The sequence below is a fragment of the Rana temporaria genome, chromosome 13 (genome assembly GCF_905171775.1).
Source record: "Rana temporaria chromosome 13, aRanTem1.1, whole genome shotgun sequence".
NCBI classification, from domain to species: Eukaryota; Metazoa; Chordata; class Amphibia; order Anura; family Ranidae; genus Rana; species Rana temporaria.
Window position 1 is genome coordinate 17,228,155 of NC_053501.1, and position 18,422 is coordinate 17,246,576.

The 18,422-nt window shown below is 47.3% G+C and overlaps 1 protein-coding gene across 1 annotated transcript in view; it reads right to left on the reverse strand.

The window, feature by feature from the left end:
* The window catches only part of CEP128 (centrosomal protein 128), a 256,542-nt gene that overhangs the window by 160,649 nt on the left and 77,471 nt on the right, over window positions 1–18,422 (reverse strand). The window contains exons 14-17 of the mRNA XM_040333200.1: window positions 11,044–11,394; window positions 8,021–8,237; window positions 6,857–6,938; window positions 2,619–3,051 (exon numbers count right to left, since the gene is read on the reverse strand). Coding sequence (XP_040189134.1) covers window positions 2,619–3,051; window positions 6,857–6,938; window positions 8,021–8,237; window positions 11,044–11,394 — 1,083 coding nt within the window. The remainder of the gene's footprint in view (window positions 1–2,618; window positions 3,052–6,856; window positions 6,939–8,020; window positions 8,238–11,043; window positions 11,395–18,422) is intronic.

Here is an 18,422-nt window from a genome sequence, read left to right on the forward strand (position 1 = left end):
GGACAGTGGTGCCCGACAAGCCCCTCCCCCGCTCAGTGAGCAGAGAGGAGCTTCTCATCCGTCGGCTCAGCGGAGATCTGCAGACAGATCTCCCGCTGAACTGACAGGAGCAGGCGGACTCCGTAGCGACGGAGTCCGCCTGTGTGAATGAGGCCTAAGAGTATAGAAGAGATCTCTCACATACTCGGGGGCAGATTAAATGATATTCATTTGATATGCAAAGATCATGAATTTCGATTAAAAGTTACAAAAAAATAAAATGAACTAGATGTCAAAAAGATTTGATTGGATGACAATATACAAAAAAATAAATTTGATTTTTTTCAACACATTAACTCAGAAGTAGACATATGAATTTCAATGAGAGATCAGATCTGAATAATAAATAGTAGTAGTAATAAATATAGATCTATGGCTCATACAATCTTTCCATCAGGTGTGGCATTGCTCCAGACACTGAGTGCTCCTCTCTCCCTTTCCAAATATCTTTCCCACTGATGTGACATCACAGTCGTACCAGTAAGGTAGCTGCCCATACCTCCAATAGGAGGTACTACCACCCATCCACAGAGCAATCTAATATCAACTAAGAATACAGTGAGGGGGGAAGTATTTGATCACCTGCTGATTTTGTACATTTGCCCACTGACAAAGAAATGACCGGTCTATAAATTTTAATGATTGTTAAAATAAACCTGTGAGACAGAATAACCACCAAAAAATCCAGAAAAATTCATTGCAAAAAAATTATATATCGATTTGCATTTTAAATGAGTGAAATAAGTATTTGACCCCTTCGCAAGATATGACTTGGTGCAAAACCCTTGTTGGCAATCACAGAGGTCAGACGTTTCTTGTACAACCACTGGCAAAAAAGTATGTAATCACCACTCTTGAAAAATGTTCATTTAATTGTTTAATTGTGTATAAAAAAAAAAAAAAAAAAAAACGAATCACAGACATGCCTCAAAACTATTTTCATTCAACAGTCCCAACCTTCTGGCGAGAAAAAAGGAAAATTCAATTGACTACAGCTCCCTTCTTTAAAAAAAAATTTTTATGTTTTTATTATTTTTTCAATTTTTTATAATAATATTTTTAAGTGTTTCTTAAAACCAGAGGGTTGGAATGTTTAAATGAAAATAGCTTTGAGTCATGTATGCGATTTTTTTTTTTTTTTTTCCTACACAATTAAATGAACATTTTCCAAGAGTGGCGAGTCCATACTTTTTGCCAGGGGTTGTAGTTGGCCACCAGGTTTGCACACATCTTGGGAGGGATTTTGTCCCACTCCTCTTTGCAGATCCTCTCCAAGTTATTAAGGTTTTTGAGGCGGCTTTAGCTCCCCGCAACATATTTTCTATGGGATTAAGGGTCCTGAGACTGGCTAGGCCACTTCAAGACCTTAATGTGCTCTTCTTGAGTCACTCCTTTGTTGCTTGGCTGTGTGTTTTGAGTCTTTGTCATGCTGGAATACCCATCTAAGACCCATTTTCAATGCCCTGGCTGAGGGAAGGAGGTTCTCACCAAAGATTTGACGATACATGGCTCCATCTATCGTCCCTTTGATGTGAAGTTGTCCTGTGGCCCCTTAGCAGAAAAACACCCACAAAAGCATATTGTTTCCACCTTCATATTTGACAGTGGGGATGGTGTTCTTGGGGTCATAGGCAGCATTCCTCCTCCTCCAAACACGGCGAGTTGAGTTGATGCCAAAGAGTTTGATTCTGTTCCCATCCGACCACAACATTTTGCACACAGTTCTCTGATGTTCAGATGTTCATTAGCAGACTTCAGACGGGCCTGTACATGTGCTTTCTCTCGAGCAGAGGGACCTTGCGGGCGCTGCAGGATTTCAGGCCCTTTACATCGTAGTGCATTACCAATTGTTTTCTTGGTGACTATGGTCCCAGCTGATTTAGAGATAGTTCTGGGCTGGGCTGATTCCTCACCGATCTCATTATCATTGAAACTCCAAAAGGTGAGATCTTGCATGGAGCCCCAGACAGAGGGAGATTGACAGTTATTTTGGCAATTTCCACTTGTAAATAATTGCACCAATTGTTGTCGTCTCTCACCAAGCTTGCTTGCGATGGTCTTGTCGCCCATTCCAGCCTGTTTAGGTCTACAATCTTGTCCCCGACATCCTTGGACAGCTCTTTGGTCTTGGCCGTGGTGGAGAGATTGGAATCTGATTGAATGCTTCTGTGGACAGGTGTCTTTTATACAGGTAACAAGCTGATATTAGGAGCACTCCTTGTTGCCTGTATAGAAGACCACCTGAAGCCAGAAATCTTGCTGATTGATAGGGGATCAAATGCTTATTTCATTCATTAAAATGCAAATCAAATTAATAACTTTTTTTGAAATGCGTTTTTTCTGTATATTTTTGTTATTCTGTCTCTCACTGTTAAAATAAATCTACCATCAAAATTATAGACTGATCATTTCTTTGTCAGTGGGCAAATGTACAAAATCTGCAGGGGACCACATGATTTTCCCCTCACTGTAACTCAATCAGTCCAATGTGGTCTCTAGCTCAAACCAATCAAGACAGTTGTAAAAGAATTTCAGCAATGGACATCATTTCTGCAACCTTATCTGTCAGCTTCCATCACCTTGAGGCTGCGGATGTGACCTTCCAGCTGTTCTGTTTCTTGCCTGAAGCGTTCCAGCATTTCCTGGATGTTGCGATCATGTTTGCTCTTAGCAGTCTGGGCTGCGGACCGCAGATCTGTCAGTTCCCGCTGATGTACCTCCCGTTCCATCTTTAGCTGTCTGCCTGCTGAATTCAGCTCTTCCCGAGCAAACTCAGCCTGTTTCTGGGCTTCACATAGGTTTCGCCGGAGCTCTTTTCCACTCTTCTCCTCCTGTGCCAGTTTACTGCTCAGCTCCGCCCTCTCGCCGCTCAGATCTCGGACAGCTTCCTGAAGTTCCAAAATTTTGTTGCTGCTCTTCTCCTGAGCCCGACCAGCGGACAACAACTCTTCTTGCAGCTTCTCACGGTTCTCCTGAAGCTGTTGCTGGACTTCAACCTGTCTTGGAGCTCCCCTTTATTCAACCAAAAAGGAAAGTTAGGTGTATGCAGAAACAATTGCTGTGTTCATCCCTACCTTAGATACCATCTCATCTCCCACAACCATTACCCTAGATAACTTGCTCTCTCCCATCAGGAGGCAATGGGCGCAAAATTAGAAATTCCGACAGGAGAATAATGCGCAAATGGAGGCAAATTAACGGTCATGTTGCAGGGACCATATTGCTTGGTGTACTAATGTGCTTATTTTAGGCACCTATAATATACGCAAACCGTTGAATTATATGTCACATTCATTTTGTGGGCAATAACATGGTATGGGCGGGTTTTTGCCAGTTACGCCTAGTCCAGCCTGTGTTTTAGAATAAGAGGGTGGCAATATCCTGCCCCTATTGTGTTTAGCTGTCTAGTGTGCCTGTAGGAGGAGGAAGGGAGGGAGTGGGCTGGCATTTACCACTATGTATACACCCACATGTGTGACTCTATAGTCACATGGGCTGCTCAGATGTGATTGAGCTTCTATGCTGAGCATTTTCACTCTCTGAAAACTGAGCATGTGCAGAGCTGCCACCACAGCTGCAAAATCCCTAAGTGAACTGGGGACATGGACAGAAGGGGGGAAGATAGAGAGCTGCAGAATCAACATTTTTTTTTTGCAGAATACAGAAAACAAATCTCATAGTGACTGAGTGAGTATGGACAGCATGTAATACACCAATTATTGATAGTTTTTTATGATGTAGCTTTAGAGACACTTAAAGACACTTTTAGACACTTAAGTTGGCCATAAATTATGTAATTTCCTTTCCTTCAACCATGGGTTGAAGGAAAGAAAATCGTTCTATTCTCCTGACAAGGAAACCTTAGAATACAAAAGCGGGAGGCAGTCAGTGTTGATGGGGGAATCCCTCCCCATGCGCGTTTTATAATGAGGTTTCTTTGCAGTCAGAACACAATGATCACTACTGCCAGCTATAGCCAGTGGCAGTAACTGTATGACGAAAACTCAACAGACTGGTTGTATTGAAGTCGATCGAATGACTTCAGTACAACCAGTCTGGCCTGTTGATGGATCAAAATTCATCCAGTTCCTGCAGAACCCTCTGAATTTTGATCGGTCTCTGGCCGGCTTTAATGTGTGAACAGAAGGGGCACATGCATAAATGGATAGGTTTCCATTTTAATTTTCATGGTAAGTATGGAATCAGTCAGTTTCATCTTTTTAAAATGCTGCTATAGGCAATTCTAAACGCTCCTCCAAAACATCAGCTAAATCAATTCTCTTAATAAATTTGTCCAGTTTCTAAAAGCGTTCCAGACATTTCTTTTTGCTGATAATTTACACCAAACTAAACTAGGATAATCCATCTTTTTTATTATGCTGCTTTCCTTAGACTGAACTGCAATAGCTTCATAGACTGGGAAACCCCCCCAAAAGATTCAAAGGTTAAAAGGGAAGGGCAAAGAATTATAAATCATTATAAACCGCCTTCCGGGTCTTCATTCTATATTATATTCTTTGACCCAACATCCATCTTTGTTTGCTCTACACAGAGTAGTAGAACACTGGCCACACACACAGCACAATCATTCAATTTAATTGTCATTTCAGAATGTATTTGTTCCCTTTGTGATACTCTCACTGTTCTGATTAAAAGGGATAAGTTCACCCTCAGGAACATGTTCCACCCGTTTTTAGGTTGGAACATGCAACATGTTCCCAATGCTGCAGCTGCTGTGCAATTCGCTCAAGGTTCTGTTATGCAGTATTTTAGGGAGGTGATAGAGGCACTTTGAATAAGCAAACCTTGCCACTAAGGTGAAAGGTCTGACCTTCGGACCGTGTATGTTGCTCTATCAGACGTGCATGCTGGAAGACCAGCATTCAATGGACTCCCGGTCAGCACCTCTCAGTCAATGGCAGGGAGTGCCAATCGGAATGTTCTGGCGGGGGGGGGGGGGGGGCGCGAGTCCCCCTGTCAGAACACAGCAGCTCAGCAGGGAGGGATCGCTGAACTAACGTTGCATGGTTAGTACAGTGGAATACAATTTTTCTACATATATCTACACAGAGAGATTTTTTTTCTGTAGCTTGTGGGGACACATGAGCGTGTTTATGGTTTTTTTTTTTTTACGTTTGGTTGCCTTAAAAAAAAAAAAAAAAAAGTTATGTTGCAGCCAGAAAATACAGTCGTTTAACCGCTTTAATACTGGGCAATTTCACCCCCTTCCTGCCCAGGTCAATTTTCAGCTTTCAGCGCTGTTGCACTTTAAAATGACAATTGCGTGGTCATGCAACACTGTACCCAAATTACATTTTTATCATTTGAGACAGATAGAGATTTATTTTGATAATATTTAATCACCACTGTAGTTTTTTTTGTTTACTATAAAAAATAAAAAAGGGTCTTAATTTCTGTTAGAAAATGGTTTAATAAGCAATTCCCCTCCACTGATGTGGGCTGATGAGGCGGCACTAATATGCAGCACTGATAGGCAGCACATATTAGAATCACTGATGGGCATGGAATGGCGGCATTGCTGGGCACTGACAATCACTGTTGGGGCTGCACGGATTATATGTGCAGGTCTCCCCTGTAAGGAAATGCCGCCGATTGTCTCTCCACTCCTCACACTCTGTCAGTGTGAGGAGAGAAAATCCGATAACCGGCATTCCTTGTTTATGTAATCAGCTGTGATTTGACACATAAGTGAATAGCCGCGGCATTGGCTCTTTACCGAGATCAGGGATGCCTCAGGGATACAGCGTGCCACCATGGGCGTGCAAAAGCAGTGAGAGTGGTATGACCCCATATGACTATATGTTTAGTGTCTATACGATGGGAGGGAGCTGGTTAAATTTATTTTTTTCCCACTTTTCTCATTAATCTACACTCAGTACCCTATAATGACAAAATGAAAACAGAATATTAGAAGCATCCTTGAATTTATTAAAAAGGAAGTATTGAAATACCACATTGGCATAAATATTCCAACCCCTTGCAACAATAGTTGTAATAAACCGTGTTTCAGAGATCCTATATAGAGACGGGACAAAGTTCCAGAAAGACAACCCTCACTGTAGCCCTCCACCGATCTGGCAGAGTGTCTAAGCTGAAGCCCCTCCTCAGTGCAAAACACATGAAAGCCTGCTGGGAGTTTGCAAAAAAGCACCTCAAGGACTCTCACACTGTGAGGAACACGATTCTCTAATCTGCTGAAACCAGGGCCAAATTTCCAAACAGGCACTGTAGGCATGTGTCTACAGGCGCCCTTCTTAGAGCGGCACTCTTCGTGCCATGCCTTTCCATGTGTGTATGCTGGTTTTGATGATGACAAAGAGAGAGAGAGAGAGAGCGCGCGCATGTCGGTCTCTGTCGGTGACTTCCAGCCCAGATGATTTGTGTCCCTCCTGGCTTGCAGTGTTCAGTCTTGTGGTGAGAAGTACCACTTGCACACTGCAGTGTAGGAAGGGGGGTATCCCGGTGCGGTTCCCCAGGCGGCTGTGTTTGTGTTACATGTAATAAAAGTAGAGATGAAGGGGTGTGGGGTTCCCCAGTTGGTGGTGCAGATGGGAAGACCAGGAGGAGCACATGATGGCACAGGCCTTGGGGAGGGTGGCTCACACTTAACAGGTCACTATGTACACAATGAAACATCCCCCCCACCACAGAGACCACCGATCGCCACGATGCGCACCCCCACGGGCACGCGGCGGCTGTTATCCAGCTGAACGTCATATGACGTCCAGTCAGGATAACTGAACCACCGCCCGGCCGTCATTTTGCTATAGGCCGGGCGGTAAGTGGTTAAACAAACCAGGAGGAAAATAGAGGCTTCTGAGCTGGGCTAACATCAGGAGGAGCAAGAGATCTATGTTTCACAAACAGCATCCCATAATCTAAATAGGATAAAGGAAAGAAAGGAGGATCTCTGGAGGCTACTGACAGTAATTACAGGCTTACACCTGGTGGGAGATGTATGGGCACCGCATGAAGACACTATCATATGATTGATGCCATTAGGACTGTTTGTTGTTAAGTTTAATACCTAATCAAGGACTGAGTGGGATTCACGGAGCACTTGCACTTTACATATCGCATTTTCGGGAAGTGTGGGCAGCTGATAATAGATTAAGTTAATTTAGGCATTTTAGGTTAAGTGGAGCAGCTCACAAGGTTTTTTTCCTTATTTTCCTAATGAAAACCTGTTACACGGCGCTCAGGACCGCAGACTGGGCAACAGCCAAGACAACACAGAAGTGGCTTAGGGACAACTCTGACTGTCCTAAAGTGGCTCAGCCAGAGCTCTAACCTGAACCCTATTGAGCATCTCTGGAGAGGCCTGAAAATGGCTCTCCGACAGTCTCCATCCAACCTGACTGAGCTTGAGAGGATTTGCAAAGAAGAATGGCAGATAATCCCCCGATTCAGGTGTGCAAAGCTTGTTTCTCCATACCCAAAAAAACTTGGGCTGTAATCGCAACAGAAGGTGCTTTGACAAAATACTGAGTAAAGGGTCTGAATACTTAAAGTGGTTGTAAACCCAACTGAATTTTTTTTTTAAAAAAATCCCTGCAAGACAAAGGCATAATGAGCTTAGCATACTAGCTCATTATGTATTTCCTACCTCGGATTGAAGCCCCCAGTTTTCACTTTGTCATTGGTGTGTATTAAGTGTAGAATAAATTCATTTTTTTTATCATTAAACAACTGTAATATCAGTCTGCAACATAACAAAATAAGAAAATGAATATGACTATATATGAATAGCAGCATATAATATATATATATACACACACACACACACACACACACACACACACACACACACACACACATATATATATATATATATATATATATATATATAAAACACACAGTATACATCTGACAACCCCTGCACAGTGCACACCATCAAAAATTCAAATAAAATGAGTAGGACAGTAAATGTTACAATGCCTGTACACTACAGAGGTATTACCTTGAAGCCATCCTGCCAACTCTTGGGATTCCCGCAATTCCCTTTCCAGTTCCATTTGCTGTTCCTGGCCCTCAGACAACCGTACTTGTTTTAGATGCAATTCCTCCTCCTGCTGCGCCCGTCTGGCCAGCACCTCTGCCAGCTCCTTACGGAGACTTTCTCCTTGCTGTATGGTGGCCTGTAGCTGACACTTCAGTTCGTCTTTCTCCTTCCCCTCCTAGAAGGACAGGCCATGTGTTGTTATGTTACAATATGAAAATGTCATAATAACAACACAGACATATGCAGTCATTTTAGTAAGTACATATTTGAAGTTGTTAAAGCAGTTGTATAATTTTTTTTCACTTTTACCTACAGGCAAGCCTATAATAATGCTTTTCTGAAGGTAAAAAAAAAAAACTCCTAAACCTTTACGGTTTAGGAGATATTCCCCTCACAATGAAGTCACCCGCGTGCATGTGTGGGAATGACGACATCGCAGCTCCAGCCACTCACAGCGCTGGAGCCGCGATACCCAGAAGACACGTCGAGGCAACATGTCAGCTATCTCGGCATGGACCAGGTGAGTTACTGATGCCTCGTTCTAAGGTAAGTATTTCATAATGAGCCTGTATGCGGTGCCTACTAGCTCATTATGCATTTTGCTTTACATTTTTTTAGGACTATACAACCGCTTTAAATCGGTTCTCCACCCTAAAGTGAAGTCCCGCCGATCGGAACCCTCCCCCCCTCCGGTGTCACATTTGACACCTTTCAGGGGGAGGGGGGTGCAGATACCTGTCTAAAGACAGGTATTTGCACCCACTTCCGGCCCGGCATTCACAGGCAAAAGACAGGCATTTCGTCACATCCCATCGCCCCCCCCCCCCAGTTGTGTGCTGGGAAAACTCCGCTCCCAGCACACAGCGGGAGCCAATCGGCGGGCGCAGCGCGACTCGCGCATGCGCCGTAGGGAACCGGGCAGTGAAGCCGGAGCGCTTCACTTCCTGGTTCCCTCAGCGTGGATGGAGGGGGGAGCAGCAGGGTGACGAGCGTTCGCTCGTCCTCTGCTGCGGACGCCGCTGGACTCCAGGACAGGTAAGTGTCCTAATATTAAAAGTGAGCAGCTGCAGTATTTGTAGCTGCTGGCTTTTAATATTTTTTTTCCAGGGAACATCCGCTTTAATGTTTAGGTAAAGCTGAAGTCCAGGCACAATAAAAAAATATGTATCTAAAATGTATCTCTTAATATCCACAAAGAATATAAATCCACTTTGTGCGTACTAAATGCCTCTGAAAATCCAGTTATTATTACCGTATAAACACAGAAGTGACTTCACCACTGTAATCCAAAAAGCCTGTGCAAAGAGTAGAGCTATGAGGGGGTCCCACCCACTACAAGCTGTCTGCAGAAAATACAGGAAGGATGGATACAAGACCAACCACCTCACACAAGCAGAGAAATCAGCATTGTCCTGTATGATCAGCATTGGTAGATTGTAAAGTTAAAGTGTCTCTCCAGGCATGAAATGACCTTTGTATGGTTCAAGAACTGTACATTGATATTATGCTTCTTTTTCAAGACCTTAGATCAGGAGTCTGCAACCCTAGATTGTGGGCGGGCGGGTGATGGGTATGTCGCATCCCTTCCATGCCAACCCCTGGAACCTAGAAAGGAGCAGTGGTGGCATTTACTGGAACTGATCCCCTTTCCCTCTTGCAGCCCCTGAAAGCCACCACGCCTCCTCTCTCTCCCACCATCTTTCAGCTGCCTGAGGATATTGGATCAGTTCCAGTAAATGCCGCCCCCACCATGTCAAGGTAACTCTTGCTTATGCTGTCCAGTCGCCCCCACATCACTGCCATCTTCCTTCCTCACCCACCGACTGATGCAGGGGATCATTACAGAATGAGAGCCTAGGAAGGGGCTGGTAAAAAATTTAATTTTCCAGACCCATCTTTTTCTGAACACACACAGTGAGTGAGCAGTGCCGATCACTCAGTGTGTTAATTCATAACTGAAGCATAGTAAACATTTTTTTGTTTTTTATTATGTATTAAAAACTACTGTCACCACACACTGCTCTACTGACACCGTTCGCTGCTAAGGTAGGCTAGGTTTACATTTTTACAGTGACATTTGTTCCATTATATTTTCCTTATGGATGTAGTTAGGCTTTGCTAGTCAATTTCTTTAAAAACAAATGAGAAAAAAAAAAAGAAAAAAAAGAAGGAGCACTGAACCCTGGTGATTTGTGATTTATTTTATGTTGTTCAGATAGAGCTTCACCTTTCAAAAGTTTGCCTACCCCTACCTTAGATTATATAAAAGATTACCAATTGATCCTAGGCTTTGGGTTTTATGCTGCCTTTTTTTCTACTGTAGGTTGGGTTCACACTTGTGCAGTGCGGGACAGGACATGCGATTCGGATAGAGATTGGACCACACTCCTATTCAAATCACGTGTCAGTCTTTGCAGTGCGATTTGAGCCCATTAATTTTATATGGGCTCAATTCGCACCACACAGCACCAAAAAAAAAAAAAAAAGGTGCAAATTTTTTTTTGCCGCACCAAAATCGGTTTGCATGGCTGATTCTTGCAATTACATTGTTTTGTGACCTGTTTTGGGGTGCCATTAAATTTAACATTGACACTGATGAAAAAAAAAATCGCATGAACAGAATGCGATTTCAGTGTGGTGAACGCTCTGGATTTACTGCGTTTCTTGCACCACATATATGTGAACCAGAGCTTAGGATACAAAAGTTGTTTCCCAAAATTAAAACTCAGAAGTCACAAACAGGTCTTGTTCTTCACTTTTCTTCCCACTGCCTTAGGTAAAATATTGTGCTGCTACGTGGAAAGAGTATCACCCATTACCAATTATTGCATCTGTGCTGCTCTATGAAGACTGGAGAACATCACTTGTGCCATCTGGAAGCCTTGAAAAGTCATGACCTGTCATCGGCCCCTGAGGGCCAGGGTCATAAAGCATATAGGCATAGTACTGTGCATGTCATGAAAGCAGTCTTGGCATCTGACCTGTTTACAACGTTCGCTGGTCACTCTTGTGGTCTCGTCTTTCTTCTCCAGTTCACGCTCTAACTTTTTACACTTCATCTTCCAATGTCTGAGGCTCTCTTGCGCTTTGGACTTCAGATCTTCTTTCTTCTTCTCGGCCTCCAGGCGCTGGGCATCCACCTGCTGTAGTTCAGCCAGACAGCGCTCAGCCTCCTGGGTCACCTCCTCCAGCTGCTGGCCTAATTGAGAATTGTTGATCTCGGTCTGACTCCTCTCCCTCTCACATATCTCGTAGCGGCTCTGGATGTCCTTTAGCTGCTCCAACATACGCAACTGCTGCCGCTCTCTCTTCTCCATGTCTGCGGTCAGAATCTATGAGACGACACAACATTATACATGATGAAAAATAAAACATAAAACTTTTGTCAAGCATGTCTTGTGATGAGGAATCTTTCTTTCTCAGAGACCACCAATCCTTTCTGATCTTAAAGGAACCTATGAAGACAGACATGAGAAGAGTCATTTCCATCTTGTTTTCAAATAAAACAGTGCCTTGAAGATGGATGCAGAGGGATATGCAGCTGGTTTGGTTTTCCAATTTAGCTGCTAAATATTTTAGGGCTGAGCAAATTAACTTTTAATTAATCGATTAATCTTTAATTTTTTTGATCGATCAATCAAAATTCTTTTGATTGGTACTCACCTCTCCGCCGGCTTCTGGGCCTTCAGGGAGATCCGTCGTAGATCCAGTAACGTCACGGACACCGGCGGGGCTTGCCGTGTCCATCTGAAGGGCTCCTTTGCTGTGCCTTCATATCTGCATGCCGGCGGGACCTTACTATCTGCCACACGCAAGGGCTGTTACACTTCCCTCCATCAACCTGGGATTCTACAGCCATCCACTGGGAGTTGTTCATCTACATGCCGACGGACTGATGTTAACCTCTCCTGATCTGGATTCAGCAGTGGTATCGTTGTACACATTTTTATACCAGTATCATACTTAGCTACATGTTTTTATGACTGCTTTTGGTACCGTTTGGTATTACTCGCACCATTTTTACAGTTTATGTAGCTACATCGATTTTATCTCCAGTGCAATATTTATTTTGTTACCTACTTGAAGACTATAAAAGTTTTAATGCTATTCCCATCGAGCGCTGCCTTTGTGTGTTTTTTGTATCCTGCTTTCCATTTTTCCAGTGGTTGGTAGCTGCACTGGGAATCAGCCTGCAAGGAGATCAGCTAAAAGTAGTTGGATCTGTATGTGCGTTATAATTAAATCGATTAAAAAAAAAAAAAAAAAAACGATTATTTGAACACAAAAATTTTGATCAGTAACAGCCCTAAAATATTTGTATGTCCCTCAAGTAGTATGGTTGAACTTCCAATCGGATCTTTGTGGCAATCTGGGCAGAAGTGGGAGCAGGTACCTAAATCCCCCTCCCATTTTTGTGCTTTAAACACAAGTGAGCAATGGCAGTTCATGGGAGGGTGTTTGCATAATGCTAGCCAATCAGCAGGAAATTTGGGACAGTATATCTGGATATATGCAAAACATATCCCACTTGAAAAATCTGCTTTTAAATCCAATTGTCTTTTTCTGAGCAGAGGGGGGAAAGGTTAAAGTGATTGTAAAGTCCGTTTTTTTTTCCGTTAAAAAAAAGGATTTTTGTACTCACCGTAAAATCCATTTCTCTGAGTTCATAGACGGACACAGCATCCTTTGACCTTAGGGTTATGTTCCTCCTACCAGGAGATTTTAGGCAGAATTCTTACAGCACCCAAGGTGTTAAAACTTTCCTTCATGCCGCTCCTCCCAGGGGGCGTGGCACCCCCAGGCATAACCCACAACCTGCTTCAGCAGCTTCAGTTCGTAACAAGCAGTACAAACCAAGGAGGGGTGGGTGCTGTGTCCGTCTATGAACTCAGAGAAATGGATTTTACGGTGAGTACAAAAATCCTTTTTTCTCTTTCGTTCATAGACGGACACAGCATCCTTTGACCTTAGGGACGTCCCCAAGCAGTGTCAAAAAAACGAGGGGTGGGAAAAATAACACAGCAAACAACAGGTTACACCCCAAACAAAACCGGAGTTACTCAACGGAGGAACTCCAACCTTAAACTGCCGCCTGTAACACCCTGCGGCCGAATGAGGCATCAGAAGATGCACTCACATCCACCTTATAAAACTTTGAAAAAGTGTGGACCGACGACCAGGTCGCAGCCTTACACACCTGTAACACAGAGGCTTGGTGTCGGAAAGCCCAGGAGGCTCCAATCGCCCTGGTCGAATGCGCCGTGACCCGAAAGGGAGGCGCCCGCCCCTTCAGGGCGTAGGCCTGAAGCACAACCTGTCGGATCCACCTGGAAAATGGTGGCCGACGAGACTGCCAGGCCCTTACTGGGACCGGACACAGACACGAACAGCGAGTCCGACTTCCGGAACGGAGCTGTCGCCGACAAGTAAACTCGAAGGGCCCGAACCACATCCAGAGAATGTAAAACGGCTTCCTTCGGGTTCTTCGGCTGAGGACATAATGATGGAACAACAATGTCCTCGTTAATGTGAAAGGCCGAAACGACCTTCGGAAGAAAAGAAGGTCGCGGGCGCAGCACCGCCTTATCCTGATGGATGACCAAGTAGGGGGCCTTGCAAGACAAGGCCGCCAGCTCAGACACTCGTCTGATAGAGGTAATAGCTACCAGAAAGACCACCTTCTGCGACAAAGTCAGCAAGGGGATCTCCCGAATGTCCTCAAAGGGGGCACGCTGAAGCGCCGAGAGGACCAAGTTCAAGTCCCAAGAAGGTAGCGGAGGGCGCACCGGGGGGGCCACATGCCGGACCCCCTGCACAAACGTGCGAACCAAAGAGTGCGCTGCCACGGGACGCTGAAAATAAACAGCCAGAGCAGAAATCTGACTCTTGATCGTGCTCAAGGCAAGAGCCTGGTCCACTCCCCGCTGTAGGAACAGCAGGATCCGGGACACCACGTAAGTACGGGGGTGCCACTTCATCTCCTCACACATAGAGATGTATGCTTTCCATGTACGATGATACATTTTTCGAGAAGTGGACTTCCGTGCACGTATCATGGTAGAGATTACCGGGCCCGACAGGCCCCGGTCCTTCAGTACCTGGTTCTCCACAGCCACGCCGTTAAAGCCAGTGACCGTAAAGCAGGATGGAAGATCGGGCCCTGAGACAGGAGATCTTCCCTCAGAGGCAGGCGCCAGGGGGCGTCTGCCACCAGACGTACCAGGTCCGCGTACCAAGAGCGACGCGGCCAATCTGGGGCGATCAGGATCGTTGGAATCCCTTCGGCTTCCACCCTGCGCAGCAGGCGGGGTAGGAGCCTTAGAGGAGGGAAGGCGTAAATCAGGTGATATTGACCCCAGGGAGCCACTAACGCGTCTGACGCGTCTGCCCATGGGTCCCTTGACCTGGCCACAAACCGTGGTACCTTCCGATTGAGACGGGACGCCAGAAGGTCCACGTCTGGAGTGCCCCATTTTTGACACAGGATCTGAAAACCCTCCGGGTGGAGGGTTTACTCCCCTTGATCCAGAGTCGTGCGACTTAGGAAGTCGGCTTGCCAATTCAGAACTCCCGGAATGTATACCGCTGACAGGGCCGGAACGGACCTTTCGGCCCACCGAAGTATGTGAGCGACCTCCGTCGCCGCGGCCGAGCTCCTTGTGCCGCCCTGATGATTGACGTACGCCACGGCCGTGGCGTTGTCAGACTGGATCCTGACAGGACGGCCCTGCAGCTCCAGGGACCACCTGACAAGGCACAGCTTGATCGCTCGGAGCTCCAGGATATTGATCGGCAGGCGGGACTCCTCCTGAGTCCAACGCCCCTGGGCTGACTGGGTGCCCCAGACGCCCCCCCAGCCGAAGAGGCTGGCATCCGTCGTGACCACTGTCCAGCGGCACGGAAGAAAAGACTTCCCGGACCGAAGAACCGGAGACGTCAGCCACCATGCCAGGGAAGACTTGGCCAGATGGCTCAACCGAATCTGGCGATCCAGAGAAGATGGGACCCTGTCCCATCGTGACAGAATCTCCTTCTGTAGTACCCTGGTGTGGAATTGGGCATACGGAACCGCCTCGAAGGAGGCCACCATCAGACCCAGAACCCGCATGCAGAAGCGAAGAGACGACCACTTCTGGGTCGACAACTGTCTCACTGCAGATTGCAGGGTCCGCAGTTTTTCCGATGGGAGGAACACTTTTGCCTCCCCCGAATCCAAAACCAGCCCCAGGTGTTCCAGCCTCTGGGACGGAACCAACACTGATTTTTTGAGATTCAGAAGCCAGCCGAACTCCTGCAGAGTCCGACACGTGATGGACACGTCCTCCTCTAACTCTGAGCTTGAAGAAGCTCTCAGGAGAAGGTCGTCCAGGTATCCCACGATAGCGATCCCTCGCTGCCTTAGCAAGGCCAGGATCGGGGCGAGCACCTTGGTGAACACCCGTGGTGCCGACGCCAGCCCGAACGGGAGGGCCACGAATTGATAGTGGTCCTCCCCGATCGCAAAACGCAGATACCTTTGGTGGCTTGTGCAAACGGGGACATGCAGGTATGCGTCCATGATGTCCAAGGACGCCATGAAGTCCCCCTGGTGGAGGGCCGCTATGATAGAACGGACCGACTCCATCCTGAATCGCTTCACCTTGACAAAGGAGTTGAGGGCCTTTAGGTCCAGGACAGGGCGAACCCCTCCCTTCTTGGGAACCACAAACAGATTGGAGTAGAACCCCCGAAACCGTTCCAGCGAGGGAATCGGCACAACCACCCCTCTGTCCAGAAGATCCTGGACAGCCCCGGACAGGGCTAGCCGACGATCCGGAGGAAGCTGGAGGTTGGATGGAAAAAATCTGTTTGGGGGACAAGAGAGGAACTCTATCTTGTACCCCGAGGCGACCACCTCGCAAACCCAACGGTCAGTCAGAAGAGAGTTCCACCGATCCGCGAAGTCGTGAAGCCGTCCCCCCACCCGAGACCCGGGCGGGGGCAGACCTTCATGCGGAAGCAGGCTTTTCCGCAGGCTTGTTTGGTTTGTTAAACCAGGGGCGCTTACGCCCGGTAGCAGGGGCTTTTGCCCCCTGCGGACCTTTTCCAGCCGCGCTGGGCGCACGAAAAAAACGCTTAGGGGTAGTAAAAGTAGGACCTTGCTTGCGGCGAGGTTCCTTACCCTTCCCCGACTGAGGGAGCAAGGTGCTCTTGCCTCCAGTGGCATCCTTAATGATGTCATCCAGGGATGCCCCAAAGAGCCGTCCGCCCTTAAAGGGCAAATCCACCAAGGCCTTTTTCGAGGACTGGTCAGCCGACCAGCACTTCAGCCATATAAGGCGGCGCAGAACCACTGCGTAGACAGAAGCCCTGGAAAGCAAAGGAATCGAATCCATAGCCGCCTCACAGAGAAACTTCTGACCCTGAATCAACTGCTCAGCCAGGTCCCTAGAGGACTCGGAAGCACCCTGGACCTCCAGATCCTGCAGCAGGAGCTTCGCCCTTTCAGTTAGCGTCTGAGCAACCAGGGCGCCGGCCAGAGCCGGCCTTACCGCCGAACCCACCACCGAGAACAGGGAGCGGGCCACGGCCTCCACTCTCCAAATAAGGAACACAAGGGAATACCTTAGCGGTACGCGGTGGTTTGCGGAATCCAAAAGGGACTGACACCGCTGGTGTCTCCGCCACATCCTCTAAATGAAGAGTCTCACGTACCGCAGTTATAAGAGCTCCAACAAATTCCTTGTCAGCAGACTCCGCAGCAGAGTCATCCTCGCTGTCCATGTGGGTTAAGCCCGCATCCTCTGACATGACAGAACCAGAAGCAGCAACAGCGTTATCAGATTCTGCGTCAGAGATATCCCCAGAAACAGCCTCCGGGGGGGGGCGCTTTTTACCCCCCAACCGAGCACTGGCAGCTTCAAACCTGGTGAGAAAAGACTCCAGGACAGCCGACACCGATTCAACAGATGTGGCAGGGGGAGGGGCGCTAAGGGTTAATTCCGGCATTGTGAGGAATGAGGGGCCTGATTCAGGCTCCATATTGCAGCTGCCGTGTCACCCCCACTGCCAATGGCAGGAAAAAAGTCCCCCACAGGTCACCTCCCGGCCGCTAGAGCACAGTCTGGGGCCCCCTGAGACTCACCACCCCCCTGGTACAGCGCGGTCTTTGAAGGACAAGTGTGTGCTGAGGAGAAGCTGCAGCGCTGCGTCTGTCCCCTCAGATGATTCGCGGTCTTTTTTCCCCGCCGAAACGGCCACTAGAGGCCGAACTAGTGCTGAAAACGGCGCCGGCCACAAGAAAATGGCCGCCGAATAATACAAGCGCGGCTCCGGCAAAATGGCCGCCGTTGCGCAGTTTTAAAAAGACAGTGTACCCAAAAATGACAGTACACCAAAACAGTACACAGCACACACAAAAATGCCCAGAATGTCCACCACAGTCCCCTGCAGTGACACAGAACAGCCCCAGCCATACCCGAGTGAAAAAAATATGAGCCCCAGGGAAGAAAAACCCTGCACAGCCGTCACCCAAAGGGGGAAGGAGGGAGAGGAATAAGGGAGAGAGGAAAGCAGGGGAAAACCCTCAGTCGACCTCCCAAGGGAAAACATTCCAGCCAGACCACTTACCTGAGTAAGGGGCCACTACTTACCTGTCCTGCAACTACCCGGCTGGAGGTATCCCAGACAGAACCAACGTCCGCGAGCGGCATGGCTGTCAGCCAGACACACTGTGACAAGGCCATAGAGACCGGTCATATGTGTGCCCTAGAACCGAAGTTCCCCGGCCGCCCCTGGAGCAATGGGGCCTGTCGTGGACGTCCCAAAGCGGAGCTGAGGGCCGGCACACGCTCGAAGGCCGAACCTGGGGGGACTACAAGGGTCGAGGACCCAGCCTGTCACCCAGTCGACTGTTGATAGAAGAATCGCAGGATTCAAAATAAAAATAAAATAAAAAAGCGAGAAAAAAACTCGCAAAATGCAAAAAATTTGCAAGAAAAAACTCCAGAGTCCAGGACTCCAGAGAGAGCCTGACTCTCCTGACGGTTAGGCAGAAACAAACTGAAGCTGCTGAAGCAGGGTGTGGGTTATGCCTGGGGGAGCCACGCCCCCTGGGAGGAGCGGCATGAAGGAAAGTTTTAACACCTTGGGTGCTGTAAGAATTCTGCCTAAAATCTCCTGGTAGGAGGAACATAACCCTAAGGTCAAAGGATGCTGTGTCCGTGTATGAACGAAAGAGAAATAAACGTTATACTTACCTGCCCTGTTGCAGTGGATTTTCACAGAGCAGGCCCGATCCGCCTCTTCTCGGGTCCCTCTTTGGTGCATCTTGCTCCTCCCCCCCGTTGAGTGTCCCCACAGCAAGCAGCTTGCTATGTGG